A 25,882-nucleotide genomic window follows, 5' to 3' on the forward strand; every position below is an offset into this window, starting at 1 on the left:
CTGGGCTGCGACGATTTACATCCGTACAAAGAATTAACAGCCGCTGTCCGGAGGGGAAACGGCGCGAGGTCCTTCGCTCCCGAGCCTTCACGCCAGTGTTGTACACCAAATACGGGAGAGTTTTAAAAACGAACGTTATCATCACAATAAATAAAGAACATGGAGAGACTTCACATTCAAATTCCTCCCACGCCCCTGCAACGCAGCTGAGGGACCGGATGAGGCCGTTCCCACCGCCATCCACACCATTTCAACCTTCTAAGGCGATGACCCAGCCTCCCCCCCTCCTCCCAGCCCCGCAGACAGGAGCTCGCCCTTTCCCAGCCAAGTCTGGCCTTCCCACGCCAGCCGGCAACCCCTGGACCCTGCTCTCGCCAACGCTAGTCGCGCTGGCGCTGAGGAAGAGGCGGGGATCAAGAGGACACACGTCCTTAGTATTATCTTCACCAACATTGGGGAGACGACGAGGTGGCAGGTTTTAGGGCTTTAACAGAGGTCTGGGAGATGTCTTTTTTAGTCATAACAGACCGATGTCTCTTTTCCATCTCTCTTCCATTTCTTCTCACCAGAAGACATGTAGGCAAGCACATCGTTTTGTTGCGCTAGCAGCTTTTCCTCCCAAATATCTTCCTGCAAAAATGTAATATAGAGTTTGCGTCCATCAGTCACGCAAGCTGGAATTTCTAACTGAACCCAGCGGCAATGCTGTGGGTGGCAGATCTTCAGCCAGTCCAAATCTCAGGTACCTTTGCAGCCTCAGCCTTCCCTTCACCCGCAGCCTTACCGCCAGGCACGGTTCAGCAGCTTCACCTGAGCCAGTCTCTTTGTGATCATAGTAGCAAAAACCAGCCCGAAGAGGACGCTGCTTATCAGCACGTAGTCATAGTCGTCTTTCAGGACATCAAACTGCTTCGATGGGTACACTCGGGTCTGGTAGATGTCCAGGCCATACGCAACAACCTAAAGAGATGACATCATGAGCTGGTAATGCATCTTCCAGCAGAAAACCAGATACATCAAAAATGATTGACTCAGGTCTATAGTTCTGACCAAAAGAAGAAGTGTTTAAGCGCTGAGCAGCCACATGATCGGAAGTTACAGATCTGCCTGCCCCAGGCTTCGGTATCATGCTGCTCTACCCCAGACTCCATGGCCCTTCGCGGAAGCCTCTGCCCTCTACTCACCAAACAAGTAGACTCTAGGCCGGAGGGGGCTGTATAGATCCCTCTCATTCGGGATATGGTTTGATTGTAGTTGATAAACCTCTCGGCATGGATCTGCACATCAGGGGAGTACGGAATCAGGTTCTCTTCTCTGAAAGGCATTTAAAGAGAAATCAACAGGCAATCAAACAGCACATGAAGGACATCATCTGTGTTTCCTAGTCCGATCATCATAAGCTGACCTAAACCAGCAAATTTAGCAGCTTTCCCCAGTGCAGATTCATTTTTGCCTCAAGATGAAAATCAAACACGCCTGCTGGGTCAGACTACACTGCAGCACCCTCCTTTTAGGCTTCTAAAGTTTTAAAAATAAGTGTCATTCTAAAAAACTTCAGACAGGTGCTCTGACTGCTACTTCTCAGAGTGCAGACAACAGCCTGGTTTTGCTAATGGTAAGACCTGCTGCGTTACAGACAAATGTATTCCATCGTCACAGGCTGGGAACAAAGCAACCTCGTTTAATTTCATGCAAGAATTGCCCTAAATCTGTCCAGGACAAGTTGTTCTACTTCACGCTACCGTATTAAACACAAAATCCCTCCCTCTTCCAAGCTGTCCAGGAACAGTGGTTATCACGCCTGCCTTTACCTGCTTTGTTCCGTAGGGATCTCTGGGCGGCGAGGATCCAGTAGAGCTTTTGGAAGGGAGAGGATGGCCCCGGAGGGAAGCCCAACTGTGCATGAAAAGAAATTAATCTTAAAAACGGCCATTTCTGGCAGCATTTTCTAACAGCTAACATAAATGCTCTCTTGGTGCTTATCCTTGCCCTTGCCAGGACTCCAGGGCAGCCCACAGGCAAGATTTTTGGCAGCAAACTGCATTTTGCTTGGTTTTCAGTGTGAAACCTGGCTCATGCAGGTAGCATAAAAGCATTCAGAACAGAGCAGCATGTACTTACTGAGCAAGTGACGGCTGGTGATGCCTCGCTCGGTGATGGTGGCCTCCATGGCACTGATAGCAGATGGGAAGATATAAGACTGCTGGAGAACCTGAGGTAAAATCGGGCGGTCAAGGGAGCTGAAGGCTGTGGCATTGTATTGCTCCGTCCCCTCATACAGCTCCAGCACAGTGAACTCGTTCCGACGTGCCTTTGTGTTCCAGTACTGGTACTGAAACGAGGGAAGATTTTTAGGAATACGGGGCAAACAGAGTCAATAATACAGAAGTAGCAGGAAGTCACAAAGAATGGTCAAAATGTCTTGTCCATGCAGGTTCAGCAACTGCCCCTACCTCCCAAACGTAAAGAACGAGAAGATAAGAGTAACTTCTTACCACCACCCAGTTCTCTGAATGAACAATGTGGACAGGTCCCTTTGCTTTCTTCTGTACTGACGAGTGGATGATCCTGCCTGTGACTCCATCAATCAGATATATTCCAATGAAAGTGCGCTCATGATGCGTATCTGTGCTCTCTGTCACCACAGCAAGCAGGTTTGGATTCAAGGACTAGAGAAAAAGAAAAAACAACTGAGACCCCCACTTTAGTGCCACAGGCACCTTGTTTAATCTGCATTTCATCTGGGACTAGGCATATAACAAAGAAAGTATCTTATTAACACAAATCACCTTAAGAAATCAAGTAGCTACTTCCCCATCATCAGATGTTCAACTAACTTAATTGCTGCATGAAAACATTTTGTAAAAGAAATCTCCACCAAAATTAGCAACTTCCACAGAGGGTTATGGACACTGATGCATATAGAGAAAAAATGGCACCACAGGGCAGTGAATCTCAACGTAGTGCCTAGAAACAGTGCTGAGATCTTCCCGCGAGATAACACGTCAACAAAAAGTTCCAACGGCACCTTATAGAGAACGCTGCGGTCTCCCATCACACGGCCCTGGGAGTGCACGTGCTCATTGGACCTCTTCCCTTTCACAGTCACTATCCTCTGTACTTCGGTGGGTATGATCACCTCCCAACTCTCCTCTGTTGTCAGGTCCTGCAAGAAAAAAGCATGACGTAGGAGGTTTTATCTTGTCCTCAGAAGACACCATCTCCACCACTAAGATGCAGGGAGCTTGCTCTGCTTTTGAATTTTAAAAGTTTCCTAGGCAGATTTTGAGGCTGAACTGTTTCTATTCTGAGCAAAACTCCATACACCAAATAAGAGATCTACCATTATCCAGAGAACATTTAGGAAAGTGATGTCACTTAGACTGTAACGAGTCTTCCATACCTTTTTCAGCCTGAATCCAGAGAGTTTTCCCTGCTCAGCATCAACTAGATAAAAAAAGATAGAATGGGCTATTTCTTCTAACTGGCGAAGGACGTTTTTAGTTGCTGGGAAAGCTGTAACCTGGAAAAGAAGAATTGAAACACAGGATAAAAACCAACTGATGCACAAAAAAACAACCCACAACACAGAAAGATTATTTCAAACATGTCTACCAGGATAAGGTCTGTCTTACCAGAGTAACTTCATAGTTTTGTGTGAAATGTGACTCAACGGCATTTTTTTTATCTTGCTCCAAAAGGGAGGGGAACAATTAACCAGAACATGAAGAAAATTGCCTCCAGACAAAGCAAGTTACCTTGTACTCATCATCGATCAAGAGTAGTACTTTGGCATAGTCTTGATCCATAATAGGCAGAAGCAAAGTCTGAAGAATTGGACGCTTCAGAACAGGGGGAGCTACTTGACTTCTCTTCCCGAAGATGGGGTTAAAGACATAGAGAAAGCTCTTTTTGGTTTCCTAAAAAAAGAAACAAGACACAAAACTTTTTCCAAGGCAGACAAAAGAGCTGGTTTTCTACCTGCTACCTGATGGTGTCAACTATTCATACCCTGGATTCAGCTATTCCATCCTCAAAATATTCTGTTTGGACACCCATATACTCTGTCCCATATTTCTCTATCAAAACCACACCGTGGCATAACACGGTGTTCACAGCTTTAACTAAATCCTACCTGCCACCTGCTGAAGCAGTCTCAACACCTAATAATTTCTCCTCCTCCCTCCTGTATGGAGTACAAAACATCCTGCAGCTAGCTAAAGGACAGCTGTTGTCGCCTAGCTAATGGAGACCACACATGACTTATCTCACACAACCACAGAAACTGGGTGAAATTATTTGTTTCAATAAAAGCCTTCAAAATTAGCATCCTTAAATTTTTTAGGATCGTGTGTCTACTTCCCTCCAGCTCTCACTCTCTCCCTGTCCCCACATCAGTGATAACCAGACAATACCCAAAAAGATATTTTCTACCGCCCTTTCAAAGGGCAGATTTCCATGCTAAGCAAGTTCAATGGATAGAGGAAAGGGACTCACCTTGTCCTTAACGAGCAAGGTACATTGTGGAGGGTGTGGGAAATGGGCGGTTGTTCTTTGGACCATCAGCTTAAAGGAGGAGCCCAGTCGCACATTCCTGAGATACTGCTTCCACAGGATGGTGCCAGAACTGCTTTCAATACCAAAAAGCTGAGCAAAGAGACACAGTAAAGCCAAAGTTTAGAACAATACATCTCTTGCACTCAATTACTGCATCTTTCTTTGGGATATGACAAAGACAGAAAAGTCTTAGTCCCTCTCCAAAGCTACCACAAAACATTCTGCGCATCTTCTCATGACATTCTGCTCAAAGCCTGGTTAAAAATGGGGGTGGGAATTCAGAGCTGAGACTCTGCTACAGCCTAGAAACAGATTCCTACCCTGGCTTCCTCACCTTTCCCGAAGCGGTGACCATCACCATCATTTTCTGGAGGTTGAATTCATCTCTGGCCAAATTGTCAATGTTAATCTCATTTTTAATCTGGCTCCGGGGTTTCCTGGCATCATAGAACATCTTCCAAAGATGGGCGGTCCAGGCTTGCAGCAGGATAAGTTGGGAGGAGAGCCGCTTCAGAAACATCCCCAGCAAACCATCTGCAAAGAGACCAACAGTGATAACGAGGGAAGAAACATTACATCCCACTCCACAATCGAAATTGTGGTCTCAGCCAGTAGAAGAAATGCTGCCATGCATGAACCCATGACAATTCTTTGCCTCTGCCTCCCACTCCAGAATAGCAGAGTTAAGTTATCATTTCTATGATAGGCTCTGGCATTTACCAACCTTTTCCCACTTCACGGTGGTACAGCTCATTCCAAAAGATGCTCTCATCAACTGAAAGCAAACCTTCTTGCAGAGTACCTGACCTTTTCCCTTGAATTCCTTCTTTCTCACTGGTACACTCATAGCAAGTGCCCACCTAAAGCTTACCCACCTATAAGGTCTATAACTCCCTCTGCACTCATTACTCAGAGAAAGAGAAGCCCTTGAAGTAAAAAAATACTTAATTCTGCCCAGTCAGGGTTTATATTTAGCTTCTCGAAAGGAGCGAAACGCAGGACTTCAACTATATTTCACCAGTGAGGAAAGCAAGCAGAGAGGAGATCAAGTTCCACTAGGAAGCATTAGCCAGAAGTATTAGAAAACACTGCATGCAGTCTGAGGTTACCTTGAATGGCTGCATCCAGGACAGCAAGAAAAAACAAAACAAAGCAAAAACAAAAGCTATTGCAAATGAGTCTTCCAGAAAGGGTCAAAGGGAAGCATTTAGGAGAGAAGGCCAAAATCCTTCCTACCACTGCTGCTGTTTTTTGAATATAACAATGTAATACGCTCATGCCATCTGCATTTAGCACTGGACTTCAAAAGTTTAGACAGAAATGGGTTTATTTCTGCTCATTTTAATTGCCATCAGTAGAAATTTGAATCCTAACTCTCAGCTTAGAGGAAAAAGAAAACAATAAACACATTTGTTCAGGAAGAAAAACAAACTCACAAAGGTAATTCCGCTAAATCTATGGCTTACCTGCTTTCTTTCCAAATTCTCCCTCCAACTCAGCCTGTGCACCTGTCAGAGGTAGATCCACCATCTCCAAGCTTACCACTTCTGCCAGCGACTCCTCTCTACTCCATACAACTTTTCCTGGAAAGAAATACGAGTAGAATATTGGAAAATTGATGTCACTGAGATGGACTTTCAACCCTTTCTGCAAATGAACATTTTTGCCATGAGGATCTTTTCCGAAGGAACTTTGAGGAAGATTGACAACAGGACTTAGACTCAATTCCTAGAAAAAGAGTTTTGAAATCTGCAGAAAACCCATGAAATTCAAAGGCTCTGTCTGCACAAGATGAAATGTTTTGTGAGGGTGAAAGGGTCTCCAGTACCTTTTATAGGACTTAGGACAGTTAAAATTCATTTTGCCAGTTTCCAAAGAAAGCAATGATAAAATACAATCATTTGGGACTTGGAGTTTTCTTCTTGTCCTACAGTGACAGGCGTGCACTGTTAAAAATGGAGTGGGTTAGCTGTTTGCCAGTTACCTGGCTGCTGGAGGAACATTAGCATGTGGTCTTCTGTTTGCACCAAGGCTCGATAGCCCACAGAGTCATCCTTCTTCAGGAAAACTTGGATGTAGAGCTGGAAAAAAGAGCAAGAAAAACAGTGAGGTTAATGATCACATCATCTCCTTGGAGAAAACAGAACTCTCAGGTGAAACAGGAGCAAACAGTGTGGTTGCATGCAGTAACCCGGTGTGCCTGCAGAACGCTTTTCACCTTGTCTGAAGGGCTCTACCAATCCTGCCAAATCAGGGTACGGAGGGTACCGCAAGTCTGATAAACCACAGGACTGAAATAATCTTTCCCTGCTCACCTGCTGTGGCTTGGCACCGCTCTGCTCCAGGTTAAAGGTAATTGTGGTATCCAACAACCTTTGTCCGGTTTCAACCAGGTAGAGATTAATATTGTAGGTTTGATTGGAACAGGTTAAGGATTCCTGTAACAAGAAGCGGAAAACAGCTGAGTTAAACATACATGCCACACCAAATTCTGCAGAAGAATTTGTTGTTGAGCAAGAACTGTGGCTTCAAGATATTTTTAGATTATTTATATGGAGCTGCTGCAAAACATCAGTCTCCAAAAACATGGTGTAACACCTTTTTCATTCTGTTCCCACAGGCAAAAGAAGAAAATGGACTGTCAGGAACTTCTGCTACTCTTGGGAACATGCACACTTTATACCTGCTTCCGGGAATCCTCCACAGTACTTCCAGGATGAAGGCCATCAGAACTTCCAGGTTTCTAAAATGAGGATGAGAAGAGATAACATGGTTGCAGACCCCAATAAGAGTATAAAAAAAAAGGGTTTTGAGTGCCTGACAAGCCTCAGCTTGACTCTGAAAACAGGCAGGAAACATTTCTGTTCATTCGATTCTATTTCTGGTAAAAATGAAACCTTGCTAAGTTCGGTATCCCTAAGAACTGAAGTGTTCTATAGATCAGTAAAGCCAATGCCTAGGTTACATGCCCTCCCTACACAAGTCTGAAACAGGTTGCACACAGGACAGCATGCTTCATCAAGCAGAGGTAGTCTTCGCTAGATGTAATCAAGATCTGCTTGCGTTACCAGTGTCTTTGTATGTCTGAGAAGCTAAATAAATCTTCCTCTTCCTCAAGTTACTACCCATCCCTGGGCCTGTGAAGGAGAACACTTGTGGAACCCATCCCCAGAGCTTATCCATGCTAGAGCTGTGCTGGTCACATAGCACAGCAAATTGTACTAACCAGTTCACTCCTGCAGGTCAGGACAGCAGCCACAGTTTTCTCCCCAGTCGTTGCAAAACTCACCAGAGCTGCCTGAAAAGGAAAAAACCAGCAGGAAACCATAAAACAAACAAGCAAGTCTCCAAATCCACCAAAAACTACCTGTGCAGCAAATTAAGCCATACTGGAATTAAAAGCAGATGATATTTCATAGCCAAATTTTAAATTTCATTGTCTCACCAAATAAAAAAAAATTATCTCTTATAAGACTGAAAATACTTCTCAAAGATGGAAATAGTTGACCTACCACAGGCTTTTGAACCATTACGTCCAGTGTTATTGAGCTTTTTAAAACCTCTCAGCTGGCCTAACAAAAAGTACTGCTGCACCACCAGCCACTTAGACACGTGTGTGTCTCTATCCACCTCAAAACCAGGAAACTACCCCGACGCTGACAGTTGTCAGCCACAAAGCATACCCACACTGATGTCTGGAAATATTTCAGCAGCTAGCACAAGTTAAATCAAATGGTTTTCAAGTATTGCAGCCAAGAGCACAACTGAAATCAGAAGCTCAGCAGTTTGTTCAAAATGTACAAGGCTATTTATTTTAAAGAATTTTAAGCTGTAGTTTGCCCTCTCGCTTCAGCACGTTTCTCTTGGTTACCTGCTGGAAGTCCCGAAGGTGGCTGAGCAGCCCATGTTTGTACTGCAGCAAAGAGAAGTGGCTCGGAGACAGCTGCAGGAAGAACTGAGTCCGCGAAGCACTGATTACGTTGGGCTGAGTGGCCAATACCCTGGGCTGGAAGCCATCAGCGAACTCCAGGTCAAGTGACTGTGAAAGGGAGACAAGCATATGTGCTCATAAGAACTTTTCCTTCACTGCAACAAATACCTTCCTTTTATCAGCAGTAATACAAGCTTCATGAAGAGGTTCCCCATGTCAGGATAAACATACAGCAGAAGCAAGGAGAACTAGGCTCCCATTGGAGCAAACTCTGGAGACACCAATCCAGAAGAAATGATTAGACAAACAGTGTTTCTCCCTTCCCTCAAGTTACGGATCATGCTCCCCCGCACACCCCACTCAATCATTCTGTCGTTTACTGACAGGAGAACCCCTATGCTGCCGGGCTCAGTCAGGCACCAAACCAGCTGGACAATGAATTACGTGCAATGCTCTTTCAGCACTTCTCACCTGCAGCGGGATCTGCTTCATCTCCTGCTCCGTCTCCAAGGAGCAAACATAGAGCGAATGCGTGTCCATGTCCATGCACACCAGCACTGCCTCCCCCACCACGCTGCACACGCTGTTCAAGCTCTTCAGCCACGGGGCTGCTACTCTGACCTGCCAAGCGAGACATAAACAAAGAAATGAAGTTGTCAACAGCACATCATCTTCGAAAAACCAACTTGGGCACAACTAAGAATTTAAGTCAGAATTATTTTTACCCATGACCCTGGGAGAAACTATCTATCAGCCTGAGATTTCCAGGATAGTCTTGACGAACAGCTGCAAGTCTAATTAAGTTTTGCTTTCAGGGCATTCAGCAGTGAAATCCATTTATTGGCCCGTAGACAATGCCAGTGAAAGGGAAGTTTATCTGTACTACAACAACAATTAATTACCCTGCACACCACACCACACCCCAGCCCATCTTGTTGGAAGTACATTTGTTAACAAATTCAGTATTTTGGATCCATAATCAAGTACTACCTGTTTTGTAATTTCTCCATCTTCTACGCTGAACGTTAAAATGTTCAAGTGGCTCTGGGGAACGATTCCAAGCACGTGGATCACTCCAGTCCCATGGGAATACAACAACTGGTACTGAGTACTCTCACTGCAAGAGAAGCAGCAGCCGTGAAGCACCGTCTTCTCACGTTACTGTTTCCAAATGTTTTCAAAAACGTAATGCAAGTACAGCATCCTTTCCTCTCCAAGGCAACAGGCTCCCTATCAGAAGTTTACACTTCTACTTAAAATATTTTCGTACCTTTCTGGTAAGTGTTCCACCCATTTCTGGTGCCCATTGGAAAGGTAGTGAAGAGAGATGGCTGCCTTCTTCAGGACTGCCACATACTTCACCACGTCCTGTAGCCCCACCAAACGAGCCACCTGGAAACTAAGCACAGGTCAGAGACAGTAAGTTAAAAAGTCATTTTCTTTTAGGAAAAAAAATCACTCTGAAGACCTTCTTCAAACATTTAATATCAATCTTGAAGTACGATTTATAGCCCCCTTTATCTATCCTTGCTGATCTCAACAGAGAGCATTAGGCTGGAATCCAAACACCCCAAACCAGATGCACGTTTAACATACTGTATATTTAAAGAAAAAAATCCATGTACGAAAAAAATCCGTATCTTTTCCTCTTACCGGTTTGCTAAGAAATAGAAATAGCATTAGATTTAATTGCGAAGTTCTGGCATTCGTAAATTCACCCAAATGTTACTTTGGAAACTTTACATCTAACTAATCTTTCTCCATTATGCAAGTCCAGACAAGGTCAACAACCCCTTTCTTCCTTCCTAGACCAGCATTACAAACAGAAAAATACAGCGCAAACACGAAAGCCTACCTGCCAGTGTCCAGGGATGTCTCCCAGTTCAACCCTCCGATATTGGTCTCCCAGGAACGCAGAATACGCCCAGCATTGGACACAGTGATGGCATCTGCCCAGGAAATGAAAAGAAGGACATGAACAAAGAACTTGTATCCCACCACAGATGAACAAGGCAATGAGTTCTGGCAAGTTCAACTTGTGGTCTAACATGTGGTTGAGATCCCACGTACACGGACAACTGCTAGCCCAGCACACCATCTGCATGTTCTCCTTACCCTGCCCATGGATCAGCATCGCATCTATGGCTCCTTCGGGGGTTCCCTTGTCTACATGGCGCCACACTGAAAGAAACAGAGTTAAGGGAGAACAAGATTTGTTCCCCCACAGGCATTTGTTTGTTAGTATTTTTAAACCTAGTCTCTTTATGGCAATGTACTTATGCAGAGAACAGTCCGCCTGCCCCAAGCAACAGCTTTTGAACTGCCAGCTGAATCCTCTCAGTCTGACACAGCAGTATCACCGGCAATAATTTTCCAGTATGAAAACATGGCGCAACTCGATTGACACGTTAGCCCCAGCGCAGCAGGCGTTTTCCCCACAACAAACCCCGCTTCACTCACGGATTTCACCGCTCCTGGAGTTCAGGGCGGCCACGACGTTCTTCTCGGTGGCCACGATGAGCTTCTTCGAACCCTGCGAGGCCTCCAAGGAGGCGAACTTGAGCTTCCCCACGTACTGCTGCCTCCTGGGAGAGGAAACCCAGCGCAGGTGAGACGGGACAACGGGGCGCCTCGCTGAGGGGGTGTGGGGGGGGAAGGCCCGGCGGGCGGCTGCAGCAGGAGGCAGCACGGCGGGCCCAGCGCCTGCTTGCAGGAGGAGGACGCCGGCGCGGTGGGGACCCCCGGCTTTCCCCCAGCACTCACCAGTCGAACTTGCCCACTTGGTCCTCATAGACGGCGGCCGCCAGCGGCAGCAGCAGCAGCGCCCACAGCCCCGCCGCCATGGCAGCGGCCGGCCGCGATCCGGGCGCCGCGGGGGCCTTAGCGCCGCGGGGCTGTCCGCGCCGCCGCCTGCGCGGAAAACCCGTGTGAGCACCGTCGGGTGGACGCAGGCATCGCGCGGGGCAGCCCGCGGGCCTTCCCAGCAGCCCGCGCGGCGCCGAGGGGGCCTCGAAGCACGGCGGCGCCATGCCGAAGTCCAAGCGGGACCGCAAGGGTGAGCGCCCCGACCGCCGCCCCCGCCCCGCTCCCCCCCACCCCCGCCCTAACGCGGCCTCTCTGCCCCGCTCCCCGCAGTCTCCCTGACGCGGACGCCCAGGAAGGGTTTGGAGGCGAAGCAGGCGCTGATCGCCGAGGTGAGTGCGGCCCGGCCCGGCCCCGCGCGGTGCCCCGCTCCCCGCTCCCCCCCGGCTAACCGCTGCCCCGCAGCTGCGGAGGTGCGTGGACACCTACAGGTACATCTTCGTCTTCTCCGTGGCCAACATGAGGAACAACAAGCTGAAGGATGTCCGGAACGCCTGGAAGCACAGCAGGTGAGGCGGGGCAGCGGCGGGGGCCGGGCGGCGGGCGCGGCTGGGGGCTGACGGCCGCCGCCCCCCGCCGCCCCAGGATCTTCTTCGGGAAGAACAAAGTCATGATGGTGGCGCTGGGACGCGAGCCGAGCAGCGAGTACAAGGAGAACCTGCACCAGGTAGGGGCCGGGGTTTTCTCCGTGCGTCCCAAAGCTTCGCCTCGGGTGCGGAGTAAACGTCAAGGGGCGACGGGGCTTCCGCGGGTCACCTTCCTGCAGGTGTTTTAGTTGGATCCGTCCGTATCGCGACACAAAAGCTCTGTCGTTAGCGGCGCTTTCATAGCTGTACAGGACCGAACCCTAGAAGAGAAGTGCCTGGGTGCTGCCCGAGTCCCACGGCCGGCCTCTTTCTTCCAGGTCAGCAAACGCCTGAGGGGTGAGGTTGGTCTCCTCTTCACCAACCGCTCCAGGGACGAGGTGGACGAGTGAGTACGCCTGTGTCACAGCGTGGCTTTGAAATGCTCAGCAGCCTTTTTTTCCCACTTGACTACTTCAGTTGCTGATGTTTCTCTTAAAGTAGCGATGATCTCATGAGGCTTTTCGCTCGTCTTTCTCTGCCATCCCTGCAATGTGGGGGAAGAAGTTACGGCAGGCTATGCCGTAATCCCCGTCTTAGCCCGAGGGATGTTCTTTGCAGCTAAAGCCCTCGTTACCCGTCTGTCTCAGGTGGTTCTCCAAATTCAAAGAGGTGGACTTTGCCCGCGCAGGGAACAAGGCGACGTACGCGGTGAACCTGGACACGGGGCCCTTGGAGCAGTTCCCCCACTCCATGGAGCCTCAGTTACGGCAGCTGGGGTTGCCAACGGCCTTAAAGAAAGGTACGTGAAGCGGCCGAGGAGGTAAGCTTCATTTTTTGGCTGTGCAGATAAGATCTTTTAAGGAGAATGTTAAATAATCGAGTAGAATTTAGTTTTGGAGAAAATCTGATGGACAACTTTCTCCTTGTTTGGCTGGTGCTAGAACTCATTATATTCTTGCGCCGTTCTTCCCAAACTGATGTCAAAGGACGAGCGAAACAACCAACTTCCGACAAGATACCATCCTTTTCCAGTAAAAACAACTAGGCCTAGCCTAACCCAGCGCGTTGGCATCCTATTCAGAAACCAGATGTGGGGGTTTTTTGGGAGTTAATCTTGCCCAGCTTCTTGGGGTGTACTAATGTTTGCGTGGAAAGGCATATGCCACAAAGGGTGGTGTTTGAGAGAGTCTTAGCTCTGCACCCCCCGTTTCGGTGGGCTTATCCAGTATTTGTGAGCCTATTTCAAGAGCTTTTGTTCCTGCAGGAGTGGTGACGCTACTTTCAGATTACGAAGTCTGCAAAGAAGGGGACGTTCTCACCCCCGAGCAAGCCCGCGTCCTGGTGAGTAACGTAACGCAGCGTCTCCGCGCGCCCGTTTCCCCCAATACAAAATGATCAACTCTTCAGCTTAATTCTGCTGGAGGGTGCGAGTTCTCGGACGAAGGTGACCGGTACTTCTGGGTATCAGTCAGTGGGGTGCAGCGAACACCCTTACGCGTTCCCAGTGCGAGCGCTAAAACCCTGCAGCAATTACTTTGGCTCCCGCTTTGCTGCAGTTCCCATCCGGAAGCGTTATTTACCGTAAGTGGTTTTGCTAGGCTGGGCACGGAGACAGTGGAGCAGGAGTGACAGATTTGTGTCCTTTCCTAGAAACTCTTTGGCTACGAGATGGCGGAGTTTAAAGTCACCATCAAATTTCTCTGGAATTCTGAGACGGGAGAATTCCAGAAGCTTGTGGAAGACACAGCGGAGGAGGAGGAAGAGGAGGATGACAATGATGATGACAGCGGCGAGGACTAGCAGCAGTCCTTGTGCTTGGACTCTAGACAGTTCTACTCTATTTTAGAGACAGAGAGGAGGATGTTTCCCTTCCCTGTTTGCACCCAGAGGACAAGGGCGATCAGCTGAAACATGGTTTTCATAAAAGATGACCTAATTATGCTTTTTTTAATATAAATCTATATATAAAACTTCAGATGGTTGTCACTGCTGCCTGTTGGTATTTGAGTACCCCGGGATCTGAGGAAATGCCGCCTCAAACATGAAAGCCAGACAGACCGCGTGTAAGCGTAATGCAACTTGGACATGGCATGGCTGATGCTGGGGAAGATGCTGAGGGTTTGTTCTTCTGATAAAAGCTTCCGAGCGCTGATAAGGAGATGCCAGCCAGGTTATAGCTACAGTTAAGCGATAGGGCCTGTGTTAGAAAAAGGTTTTATTCTTGTACGTAATTATTTAAGATCATATTAAAGCAGAACTGGGGCCTTCATCCAGTGTCCATTTTCCCCGACGGACTGCATCTTTAAATCATAGTGTGTGCTGCGGAGAGCGGAAGGTCCATGAGGGGAGAAAGAATAAGGCATGGCCCAACACGACAAGTGCTGACAGCAGTAGTGGATCCTATGAAGCTTCGTTAATACAGGGAAAAATCACAACCCATTTACATGTCAATCAAAGGGGCAGGGTGGGTAAGTACCTCTCCCGTGCTTCGAGAGACTTGTGCGGGATTATCCACCCCCACGACACCCGCTTTCCTGTCCCCACCCTAGTCTCTAGCGGAAATAGTTGGGGCAGTCGTGCGCAGTCAGATCCCAGGCTTTATCAAACGCCTCCACGACAGCTGGGAGCAGGGGACCCTCTTCACTGTAGTCAAGGTTCTGCTCTAGCTGCTCCAAGTTGGACATCCCAACGATCACTGCGTCTCCAAGAGAACCCTGGAAAGCGATAAGAGGAGTTGCTGATCCCAAAAGAAACCTAGTTCATCTCCCACGCCATTGCAGGCCAAGCTTTAAACGTTCTTTTTCCAGTAAAGAACATCCAGTTAACTCCTGGATGTTTAGAAAACTGACACCACAAAGTTCTGTTCACAATGCCAGAACATCTCCAGGTTGTGCCAACTCCTCAAAAGCTGCCAAATCCTACCTTATGGGGGACTAGGGGAACGTTTTGGGGAAGATGGGGAATATAACCATTCATTTCCTAGTCTGATGAAAAGCGAAGTCATCTCCTCGCAGGGACGCTGTCTGGGTGGGAAGCCAAGACCCCAGTAACTGGCACTTAAAATCTTCCATTTCTGCTAATCCCACGAACACAGGATACCGTGGGGAAACGCAGAGCTGACTCATCCTACAGCCTGGCAGGCAGAGTCCGTACAGCAATATTCACTTCGGAACGCCACAAGCCCATGGGATATGCAGATTACAAGATAACTGTTTGTACGGAGACATTTCCCCGTCTGTGTGCTGCAACAGCTGCCTAATTCTGGTGGTGCTGCACAGGCTGCCAGCTACAGCCACGTCAAGCTCTCACCTGCAGTTTGGAGTGATTGTACAACCAACGCAAAGCAGCAGAGGTCAGGCTTGGTGCGTTGGAACCGTAAGCATCTTTCAGAGCTCTTTCTACTAGGGAAATTCCTTCAAAATTGTGCTTTTTCCAGTACCTGCAAGAAAAGAAATCATTCTTATTGCCCATGGGACTTCTACTGAATGGTACATCTATATTCCAATCGCGTACGAAAGGCTTTCAGGAAGCCTCATACAACTCTTCATAACCTCCGAGGACTTCTGCAATCCCCCCACTGCAAGCCAGGAGGAAGCTGAGCCTAAAAACCACTCTGCAAAGCTCAGTCACAGCCACGGACCCAACCGCATGTGCAGACGTAATCACTGCACAAGCTTTGGTCAATTCTGCTTCTTCTCAGCTGATGATTAGTGTGGTTTTTTTATGCAGTCACTCCTGCCGCGTCTCCCTGCTCGTCTATCAGCTCAAAACGTACCTGTCCCTGTAGGCTTGAGCCCAGTCATTCCCAAAAAACCTTCCAGTGGGCTGGCGTGTGTCTTTGTCCTCGTACTTGTACTTGCCGGTCAGCAGCCCTCCTGCAAAGGGTCAGCAGCACGTTTAGTGATGGGATGGCTCTCCTACAGCCCCCACTTCGCATGTTTTTGTCTCAAAGTCTCGCCCTTTTCCTCCCCGTACCTGCCAGCGGATTGTAGGCGTAGAACCGCAGTCCGTAGTATCTCAGGCAAGGGAACAGCTCGGCTTCCACCTGCCGAGTGGTTGCGTTGTACATACCCTGCACAAAGATGAGGGAGACAAAGAAATTAAAACACTAGCTCCTGACAGTGGTCATAAGCACCTGGAGCAGCCTTTTCCCCAGCCTTCCCTGAAAATACCCTTATCCAGAAGAGAGGCTTCAGGTCATACAAGATTATTATCTGCTTAGGAACAGACTTTCTAAAGGATTGCAAGTAACGCAAAAACTTTTAAGTTCCACATCAAGCGAGTCACTGACTCGAGCAACAAATGCGTACTCGGCTTTTTCTGAGAAGTGATCTCGCCCAGCTTCCTAATCACGTGTGTGTCCTGACAGGACTGCCCAGATAAGGGAAGCAGCAGCTTCCTTTTCTGTGTTTGTATCTGGCACACTCAGGTCCCAGATCTGGGGCTCCCAGACCCCTTCCCACGGTGACTGACCATCGCTGCAAGGACACAGAGAACCATCCACATGCTGTTCTGATCTGAAGCCTCGTACTCTTTCGGTTTGATTCATCTCAGCCTCCACAAAAGATGTGCTGGACCACAGCAAGTCCCCATCCTCACCTGGTACACAGTTGGCATCACCCAGTTGTTGTATTTGCAGATGGTGCAGATTTCTGCGACCTCCCACGCTGCGTAGTTCGATAGACCAAGTTCTTTAAACTTTCCCTGCAGAGGAATAAAAGGGTATTCAATTCCAGATTTTAAAAGTGCGTTTGTACGAAGACAGCGTGAGATGCATTCGGTGAAAAGGAGAGTCGCCAGATTTTATTCCAGAGTTCTTTCCTCATCCCTGTTCACCTCTTCTAGACGACTACGAATTATAAGACCTGACAAAAATATTTCCAATTTTCTGTTCATTTTTAATTCAACTCTTCTAATTTTATGGCACTATTAGATTAATGCAATTCAGGAATTCTTCTTCACCCATTACCAGCACTACTTTTAACCTAGATAGTTAACATGGCTGAAAGCAAAGTTCAGATATTTTAACGTTTCCAAGAGCTTTTGAGAACAAAGTGCACCACGTGAACACACAACACAGCGCCAGCTGTTTGGCTCTGCCCTGGTCACCTGTGTCCCCTCTGCCTAGTGTTGCACAAACCCGGCACTGCAGAAGGGCACAACAAGCAGCCCTGGTTTAAAAAGGTGATGGGAAGGAATCAAGAGATGGTCCAGGCTTGGACCTCCCACTTTACTTCTTTGTGCAGCTCATTGCAGGCATGCAGCGTCTCCTCCACTGGGGTCCCATGGTCAGGAGCGTGGAGGTAGAAGAGCTCCACACTCGTCCTCTTCAGCCTCTCCAAGGACGTGTCCAGCTGTGATCGCACACTCTCGGGCTTCAGCGTCTTCCCATCCCAGGGATTGGCCTTGGTGGCAACTTCCACTGGCAGAGAGAAAGAAAGAATGAGTAGGGACATTTCCACCTTCAGGAAGGGAATGGGGATAAGGGGCATAATGCAAGCATTGCTCAAAGTGTTTCAGGGAAGACCCTTCTCCTCAGGAACCATGTTTGCCTAGCAGGGGAGGCCCTTCTCCTTAGGGACTGAAGGGCTGCCAGAGAGAGGCCCTTCTCCTCAAGGCCTGGGGGTCAGCACTAGCAGGGGAACCCCTTCTCCTCAGGGACGGAGTCAGCCTGGCAGAGCAGACCCTCCTCCTCAGGGAACATGCCTAGGGAAAAGCTCCTCCCCTCAGGGCCGGTGTCAGCCAGGCAGGGAAGGCCCTTCTCCGCAGGGAACGAGCCTGGGGGAAAGCCCTTCTCCTCAGGACCGGTGTCAGCCTGGCAGGGAAGATCCTCTTCCTCAGGGAACGGGCCCGGGGGAAAGCCCTTCCCCTCAGGGCCGGTGTCAGCCAGGCAGGGAAGGCCCCTCTCCTCAGGGAACGGGCGTGGGGGAAAGCCCTTCTCCTCAGGGACGGTGTGAGCCTGGCAGGGAAGACCCTTCTCCTCAGGGATGACCCCTCTCCTCAGAGACCGCCCCCCCTCAGCCCCACTGCGACCGGCCCCGGCCGTACCGGGCTCCGTGCCGCCAGCCAGCAGCGTGCCCAGGATACGCTCGGACTCGCCGCCCGCGTACATGTAAGCCGTGTCCAGGAGGCGGTATCCGCGCCGCAGGAAGGCGCGGAGGAGCGCGGCGCTCGCCTCGGGCCCGGCGCGCCGCCCCACCTCCATGGCGCCCAGCACCACCCCGGGCCGCGCACCGCCCGCCGCCATCGCTGCCGCCGGCTCTGCGCATGCGCGCCCGGCGCGGACCGCGGGGGAAGCACCCGCCCCGCCCGCCCGGGCAAGGTCCGGGCGCGCATGCGCAGCGGCGCGGCGCGGGTCCCTCCCCGAGCCCTGCCTGTACCCGGCGGGCGGGGGCCGCCCGCTCCCCGAAATAGGCGGGTTTGCACAAAAACCAGCAAGTTTCCTAAAGCTCGGGTTTGCACAAAAACCAGCAAGTTTCCTAAAGCTCGGGTTTGCACAAAACCCAGCAAGTTTCTGAAAAAGCAGCAGGTTTGCAAAACAACCCGGTAGTTTCCTCCAAAAGCAGCAGATTTGCAAAAAAACCACCAACTTCCCGAAAAAGCAGCGGATTTGGAAGAAAAACAGCAAGTTTCTGAAAAAGCAGCAGATTTGCAAAGGGAGGCCGGCAAGTTTCTGAAGAAGCAGTGGAGTTGCAAAGAAAAAAAAAAACCCCAAGTTTCCGAAAAGCAGCGGGTTTCCAAAGAAAAATAAAGGCGATTTCCAGCCGCCCGTCCGTCAGGGAGGCAGGTGGGTCCCCATCCCGGATGCGCCCCTTGGGGTTCATTTCTCCTTTGAGGCCAAATCCCGCCGGGCTGACGGCCTCCCCGGTCGCGTCATCCCACCGGACGCGAAATTAAGGCCAGTAAAGGTGTATTAGCCCGTAACGAGCTTTTTGCGACACAAGCCGGTTTCGAGCCGCAGCCGGAGGAGCCGTGAGCGTGTTCCTAATAGAGATCTATTTTTTTTCCCCAGCGTTATTTCATTTTTTCTCATGTTATTGCATTTTCCCCAGCATTATCCCAACAGTTTCGCTGCCGGACGCTAATAAACATCCCTCGGCCGAGCGGAGCATCGGAGGCCATGGATGCGCGGCGCTGGAGGGGTCTCCCGCCCGGGAATCTTTCCGATTGTCCCAACGGCTCCCGCTGGGTGATGGACGTGTTCAACGAATGCGCCCAGGACGGCCGGGACATCGCCAGCGTCGTCCTGGGTCTGGTTTCCATCTTCTGCTTTGCGGCTGCCTCTTTTCCGTAAGTATCGCTCCCAAAACCCGGCCGAGCCCTTCCCTTGGTACGACGTCCCTCTCTAAAAATCAAATTCCAAGCGCAAGCTGCCTGAATTATTAAATCTACCCGGCAAAAGCAATCTGGGCTTGGAAAATTTGGGTTTAACAGGAGGAGAGGGAGCAGGCGGTACAGCCCCAAAGCCTCATTTGTTATTATATTATTATTGTTACGCTGTAATAACCCACGTCAGGCAACTGCAATGCAGTCGTTGCAGGTCATACGTGCAGAAGAAATGTTTCCAGGAGCCCTGGGCTTCTCGGAAGTGCTGGGACAACCGCGGCAGAGGGGGACGTGGGGGGTCGCGCTCCGTCTCGGTGTATCGTCAGATTATTTCGTAACCAGAGAGGCGGTTTCTGCGACGGGTGCCTCTCCTGGCTGCCTTCTGCCCCCGCGCGAGGGACGGCTCACGAGGGCTTGAGCCCAGCGGGTTGCTGCGAGCACCTTTGGGCACAGGACCTGGGGGGGGGGCAGTTTGCAGGGGAGCACGTGGCTTTGCCGGAGGAAGTCTGGCAGATGCCAGATACATAGGGAGTAATCACTTACTACTTCTTAAAAACAAAGGACGATCTTTTTTAAAGGTTAAATCTGTGGAAGTTATTGATGTTTTGGAAGGTAAAAGTAAATGGGTCTCAAAAAGTGCTTGGACATTTTCTGGGAAAAAGTTTATAACCCATCAAAACAGCGTACAGAAGCTTCTGCTTATTATCATTAGTCTTAATGTCAGTCGTGATGAAATCCTAATGCAGGAGTTTCGTTTGACTCAAGAGCCGCAGTTTTCCAGCCCCTTCTGCCGGGCCTGTCGATGGCAGTACGTGTAGGTCCTATAGCTGCCATGGGGACTGCATGTTTTTATATACATCCTCTACCTACTGCAGGTCTCGGGGAGAGACAAATAGTCTAGACTGATCCAATACAACCATAGACATGCTCTGAACCATAGACAGCTGGACACAGAAGCCCTTATACGGGCTATTTCTCTTACATGGAAGCTTTTTCTCTTGCTTTATCTCAATATAACTTGTCCTGGTGACATGCCTTCTCTGTTTCATGCCTGATAGAGCATTTCAGAGCAAGTCATAAATGCCAAACATTACTGGGAAACTCTGTTGAAAAGAAGGAATCTGAAATCTTCTGTTAAAATTGCGCTGAGATGTACTGCGTCAATTATTACATCTGTACATCTCACCATTTTTAGAATTCTGTCTCTTTGAAAGGAAACAATTGGAAGATATGGTAGGGTATGAATTTCACCACATGCAGAAATCTCTGCTTCTGGGTGGCAACTGAGAAATGATCCAGGTGGGAACAACCAGGAAACCTGGGGGTGGTTCCCAGGAGCGCCGAACCGGGCGGGGGGAGCGGAGTGTGCCTCTGCCCGACTCTCCCTCTGCAGGCAGTTTTACCAAGCCTGCAAAACGGGCATCATGGACCGGGCTCTCTCCATGTATTTCCTGCTGGGATGGCTGGGCGGAGACCTCCTAAACCTCATCGGCTCCTTCCTGGCTGACCAGTTGCCGCTGCAGGTACCCACCGACTCGCTGGGGCTGGCCGGCTCTCGGACACCCCGGACTCCAGGGAGGAGGGATGGGATGGGTGCTGCTTAACCCAGCACTGGGGACCAGAGACCCAGACGGCCCGGGGCTGCTCCCTTCTGCCCCGCCCCGGGGCTGCTCCCTTCTGCCCCCCCCCCCGGGGCTGCTCCCTTCTGCCCCCCCCCCCCCGGGGCTGCTCCCTTCTCCCCCGGGGCTGCTCCCTTCTCCCCGCCATCAGCTGGAAGCCTTTCTGCAGGTAGGACCACCCCGTCCTTCCCCCCGCAGATTTACACGGCTGTTTACTACGTGCTCGCAGACCTGGTGATGCTGTCTCTCTACTGCTACTACAAAGTGAAGAACCGGGGCGGAGGACGTGAGTTGGGGTTAGGGGCGCAGCGGGGCCGTGCGCTCCCCTTGGCACGTCTTTCGGGCTGGCTTGTCCTCGGCTGCGGAGCCAGGGGAGGAGGCAATCCCTGGGGGAGACGCACCGGGGCAGAGACGCTTTGCAGAGGCGTTGATGCGGCTATTAGCCGCCCCTTGTCGCTTGCTGGCTTTTTTCTTGGGTGATCTGAGCACCCATGAAAGCCACAGCTGGTAAATAGCTGCCGGCCATGCCCGGGGCTTCTGCAGACCCCTGCAAACCACCGTGTGCAGGGTCCGGGTTGAAAATAAACCCCCTGTGTGTTGCATTAAGTATGGAAAGAAATTACTTGCCCGCAGTTACGCGGTGACTCCATCTTGGAGCTGGAAACCGCAGCCAGATCTCCTGACTCAGGCCAGCGCTTCAAGGGAAGCGGTGAAGTTTCCCGGCTGTTTCGGGGTCACTACTCCGCTTGCAATTAATGGCAGCCTTGACGTGATGGAGAAGTTCCTCCCTGTTCAAGTGGACTGAAAAGGGAACCTGAACAGGGCTCTGCGGTTCTTGCAAGGCTTAAACAGCAAGAGAAAATCCACATTTTAGTGTAGCAGCTTTCTGTGAACTACAAGCAGGCATCCCTTTGGAGCCTGAAACTATTTAACTTATTAATTAATGCCATTTGAATTTATTGAACCAATTGATAGATGGCCCATCAGCTATAAAGTCCTGTTAATGCTGGAGAGCTTGTTTGCAGAACACGGTACCAGTCTGGCTGTCGAAGCCGGGCTGGGTCTGGCAGGGATTTGTACGTGCGCTGTTGTGAGTTAAGACAGCGAAAAGCTGCTAGATGGAGGGGATGATTTTTAAGAGCCCTAAAAAGAAACGCGAGTGCTCTCGGTCTGCAGAGATAGGAGCAGTTTCCCCCCCGATAACTTACAAATCGCCCGTATCGCTGCGAGATAAAACGCCCGCAGCAGCCACTGCCCGAGGTGCTTGGTGCTGGCCGCAGAGATGGGGGAGAGCTTGAAGGTCTCGTGGGGTCCTGGCACCCCCCGGGGCTGCTGGAGGAGCCCTCCCTGAGCAGCCTCCGCTTGACTCCCGCAGTCACCGCCCCGATCAACGCAGCCTTCGTCTTCCTTTCCCTGGGGACGGTGTCCACCCTCTCCTTGCTGGGCAGAGGTGCTGCCGTGGCGCGGGAGCCGGCGACGTTTAAAGGGAGGTCTCTGCTGTCTGCGCCCGTGGATGAGCTGGGGCCGAAGGTGGGCCGGTTCCTAAATCTGGGTGCGGGGGGGAGAGGAGATAAAGCGTCCGGTGGGGTGGGCATGTCCCGGAGCAGTGGGATCCAGCGGGGCGCGGGACAGATGGGGAGATCAAAGGCTGGGTTTGAGCCCCGCTGTCGCCTCGCATGGAGCCGTGGCGTGGGTGGTGAGCGCGTCCCTGAGAACACGGGGGCTGCTCGCGGCCCCCCCTTGCCTTGCAGCCTTTCACCAGGAGCGAGATCATTGGCTTCACCATCGGCTCCATCTCCTCCGTGCTCTACCTGTGCTCCCGAGTCCCCCAGATCTACACTAACGTAAGCGTCGCGCCGAGGGCGGGACGGGACAGCAGCCCGGTCCTGGGGACCCCCTGGGGTCCTGAGATTTCAAACGGAAGAGGGGCGGTGGGATCATCTTTCTCCTCTTTGCTCAGAGGTCCCAGGTCCCCGTCTCTGATCATTTCATAAGGGACCGTTTTTCTGTATTTCTGCTCCGGAACCTCATTTTTCTCCCCTCCCTTTAACATACCCATATTTTGAGGTTGGGGCTTTCATTTTGTCTTTATTTACAAGCAAAAGGGGAACTAAAAGGTTCTTGGGTTTGAGTCACCACCTTTTTTCTTCTCTCTTTTGGGGGGGGAGGGTGATTAATATTACTGTCTAGTGAGATTTCGGGGAGCTGCACCCAAGCTCCTCTCTCTGGCCCCTCTTCTTCCAGTACAAGAGGAAATCCACCGTCGGGGTCTCCTACTCCCTCTTTGCCCTGGTGATGCTGGGGAACTCGCTCTACGGCCTCAGCGTCCTCCTGAAGAACCCCGAGCCGGGGCAAGGCGAAGGCGACTACGTCCTGCACCACCTCCCCTGGCTGGTGGGCAGCCTGGGCGTCCTTTCCCTCGACGTGGTTGTATCCTTTCCCCGCCGACGCTTCCCTCCGGGATCGCATCCCGCCGGCCAGGCTTTGCAGGGAGCGATCCCGTCTCGGGGCAGGCAGGGCTCGGCAGGAGTGGGTGGGTTGATGCTACTCAGCGGCTGCTTTTGAGCTGTGCTCGCTCACCCGCGTGCCGGTAATTTATGGTGTTGCAACAGCTGAAGGCGTCAGACCCTTGTTTGCATTAAGCTCGTCGTCCTGTTTCCACCTCTCCTGGCACAAACAGCCTTTTTTCGTGTCGCGTAGGTCCGCCCGTGCCTGCCTGAAGAGCCTTAACCTCTTCTCAGATCTCCCTCCAGTTCCTTGCTTATCGGAGAGGAAGACCCGGTACCCGCGAAGAGAGGGACGCTCTTCTCGGCGAGCAGGGGGACAGCTTGGAGAGCTGACGAAGGGACCTGCCCTGGAGCGACAACAGGATGATGCAGACGAGAAAGCTGGCCCTAAAGCCGGGCAAACCGGCCCCTCCATCCTGGTGGCCCTTGGGAGAAGAGGACTTGAGCCAGCGGTGACATGTTGTGCTGCTAAGACGCTAAGCCCAGCCAGCTGGCAGAGGATGCTGCTGAGAGACCTCGTGCCTCTTTGATACCAGTGATGCTCTCGGGATAAACAGGGAATTATTTGATACCTCAAAAGGTCGCTTTCTGCTGCTCTTACGCCCCGCAGCTGAGCCCGGTCACTTCTGCTTTACCTGCTGTCTCCCAAGGGTGACCTGGAGCTTCCTCGGAACGGGCAAAGATGAGAAGAGCCTGAGGGGCTGCGGGGAGGGGACAGAGGTGACCGACCTGCCACGAGCAGGAGCACCACTTACCTCTGTGGGCCTCACGTCTCCACCGCCGAGCTCTTTCTGGAAGATACGGCAGGGGCTGGAACCCTTTCAGAAGGAGGAAGGGAAGGAGCAGCGTAACCAAAGAGTTTCGGTCCACGCGTACCTTTTAATTAGCACGGCTCACACGTCTATAAAACAAGTCCTTGCCCCACGTGCCTCCTTTGGTTTTATTTTGCCGGTTCATCTGGCAGCTCCTGCCTCTTTCTTAATGTGTCTCATAGTCCCCATTTCTCTGACTTCTCCTTTTTTGCCTCGCCCACGTTTTAATCGCCTGGGCTTCCCGGGGAAGCTGCTGCGGCGCTTTCTGGTAGCTGCGGAGGCAGTCACCCAGGCGGAAGATGCTGCCTCTCTGCTCGGTCTGGTTTTTGGTCCTGCCTTCTCCCGTTGGTGAATTTATCCCCAACTTGATGAATTTATCCCCACCACTGATGAATTTATCCCTCTCTCGGGGCCCTGCGCACCAGCACGGTGGCTCCTTGACCGCGGAAGGACAAGCAGCAGCGGCGGTTTGGGTAAAAGCCGTGTCCGCGGCAGGAGAGAAGCTTCCGGGCGGGCAGGGGCGAGCGGCGGCGTAGCCGCGCGTGGCTGCCGCAGCCGGCACCGCGGGCTCCCTCCCGTCTGCGGAGCTGTTTCTGCTGGGGAGGAGCCGCTCACCCGCTGGGCGAGCGGGAGGAAGATCAACCCACGCCTGTAGGCCCTTCAGGAGAAGCTAACACCCTTGTCCTTTTACAAACAAGAACTTTCCTTTTCCTGCAGTCGCTGTTCGCTCTTCTTTTTGCTCCCCTTTCCTCCCTCTCCAGCTACTTTCCCATTACCCGGCGCTTCCCCGCTGCCCACCCAGGCAGCACCCCGCTCCGTGCCCCTTCTGGCTTTAGCTGTATTACCGTTGATTTACGATTCCTCAGCCAGTCCCATGACATTTGTCCTTGTCGAGAAGTCGCCCTCCTCCCTGCTTCGGCCTCGCACCGAGGAAGCCAAGCCACAGCTCCGTGATTACACGTGAAATGGGGGTCAGGTACCGATGCCTGGCACGTGGCAACAGCAGATTAATTAAAACACAAGCTGTGCCAGTATTTGGAGCCGACACATTTGGTTTCGGAAAGAAAAAATATTTTTCAGACTCTTTGAGCCCCTTGAACGAAGCGGGTGGGTTTTTCACTCCATTAATTCCCAGTCCTTCCCCTCCAGGCTTGCGGGCGATGGGGCTGCTCGCCCCTTCCCCGTCCTGGAGCCAGCAGGGTTTCCTCTGCTGTCTCTCCCTAGGAACTGCAGAAGAACAATTCATATCCAGTACTAATACAAACCATGAGCAGATTCCTAGCAAGATCGAAAGCACGGCTTCGTGAGACCTCAATACCTATTTATTACAGATAAAGACCCTGGGGCTTAGTGGTTTTTAACCTCGGCTCACGTTTGCTCGCTCAGCCTGCAGTGCTGGGGAAGGCAGGGTTGGTTCACTGAGACCCGGACTTACTAAGCTGAGCTTACTAAGGGATTTGGCACACCTGCCTTGCGGAAATGAAGGTTCATAACACTGGATAATTGCCACATACCAGGTAGCCAAGAGCTTTTCTTAAAGCCAGAAAAACAACCTCTAATAGAAGAAGGTTAAAAAAAAAAATAATTAAAAAAAATGTTTCTGTGCCAGCAGCCGTCTAGGTGGTGGAGGATGGAAATTCGTGTTGCAAAGAGGCTCTCGCTGAGTTACCATCCCTCTGAGACCGTAACGCAGCCTCTCCCC

At 51.0% G+C, this 25,882-nt stretch overlaps 4 protein-coding genes across 5 annotated transcripts; 2 read left to right on the forward strand and 2 right to left on the reverse strand.

Moving 5' to 3' along the window:
• Positions 1-117: 117 nt before the first annotated feature.
• EMC1 (ER membrane protein complex subunit 1) lies at positions 118-11,386 on the reverse strand. The gene is made up of 23 exons (XM_075172590.1): positions 11,252-11,386; positions 10,949-11,073; positions 10,604-10,669; positions 10,344-10,437; positions 9,759-9,887; positions 9,479-9,605; positions 8,960-9,109; positions 8,429-8,596; positions 7,784-7,855; positions 7,241-7,300; positions 6,873-6,995; positions 6,542-6,638; positions 6,024-6,140; positions 4,892-5,091; positions 4,498-4,647; positions 3,759-3,920; positions 3,404-3,523; positions 3,029-3,166; positions 2,496-2,669; positions 2,122-2,332; positions 1,812-1,896; positions 1,185-1,314; positions 118-960 (listed from the first exon to the last, which is right to left on the reverse strand). The coding sequence occupies exons 1-23, from the start codon at positions 11,329-11,331 to the stop codon at positions 781-783; spliced, it is 2,958 nt and encodes a 985-aa protein (XP_075028691.1). The 5' UTR covers positions 11,332-11,386; the 3' UTR covers positions 118-780.
• Positions 11,387-11,442: 56 nt separating this feature from the next.
• Positions 11,443-13,891, forward strand: MRTO4 (MRT4 homolog, ribosome maturation factor). Of its 2 annotated transcripts, XM_075172599.1 has the most exons (8): positions 11,444-11,543; positions 11,624-11,682; positions 11,756-11,859; positions 11,936-12,017; positions 12,255-12,322; positions 12,564-12,715; positions 13,181-13,257; positions 13,567-13,891. In XM_075172599.1, exons 1-8 carry the CDS (start codon positions 11,516-11,518, stop codon positions 13,714-13,716), a joined length of 720 nt encoding a protein of 239 aa, XP_075028700.1. In that variant the 5' UTR covers positions 11,444-11,515; the 3' UTR covers positions 13,717-13,891. The 2 variants fall into 2 exon arrangements, with proteins under 2 accessions (XP_075028701.1, XP_075028700.1); XM_075172600.1 differs by lacking the exon at positions 11,936-12,017 and having other exon boundaries at positions 11,443-11,543; positions 11,624-11,859.
• A 222-nt stretch (positions 13,892-14,113) lies between these two features.
• Positions 14,114-18,183, reverse strand: AKR7A2 (aldo-keto reductase family 7 member A2). The gene is made up of 7 exons (XM_075172595.1): positions 17,965-18,183; positions 17,151-17,338; positions 16,516-16,620; positions 15,892-15,988; positions 15,692-15,791; positions 15,226-15,355; positions 14,114-14,630 (listed from the first exon to the last, which is right to left on the reverse strand). Exons 1-7 carry the CDS (start codon positions 18,161-18,163, stop codon positions 14,469-14,471), a joined length of 981 nt encoding a protein of 326 aa, XP_075028696.1. The 5' UTR covers positions 18,164-18,183; the 3' UTR covers positions 14,114-14,468.
• Positions 18,184-18,255: 72 nt separating this feature from the next.
• On the forward strand, positions 18,256-24,292 carry SLC66A1 (solute carrier family 66 member 1). Its single transcript, XM_075172596.1, has 8 exons — positions 18,256-18,703; positions 18,969-19,206; positions 20,636-20,765; positions 21,060-21,147; positions 22,237-22,391; positions 22,613-22,705; positions 23,106-23,291; positions 23,603-24,292. The coding sequence occupies exons 2-8, from the start codon at positions 19,037-19,039 to the stop codon at positions 23,699-23,701; spliced, it is 921 nt and encodes a 306-aa protein (XP_075028697.1). The 5' UTR covers positions 18,256-18,703; positions 18,969-19,036; the 3' UTR covers positions 23,702-24,292.
• Positions 24,293-25,882: the final 1,590 nt, after the last annotated feature.

The sequence above is a fragment of the Calonectris borealis genome, chromosome 23 (genome assembly GCF_964195595.1).
Source record: "Calonectris borealis chromosome 23, bCalBor7.hap1.2, whole genome shotgun sequence".
NCBI lineage: Eukaryota > Metazoa > Chordata > Aves > Procellariiformes > Procellariidae > Calonectris > Calonectris borealis.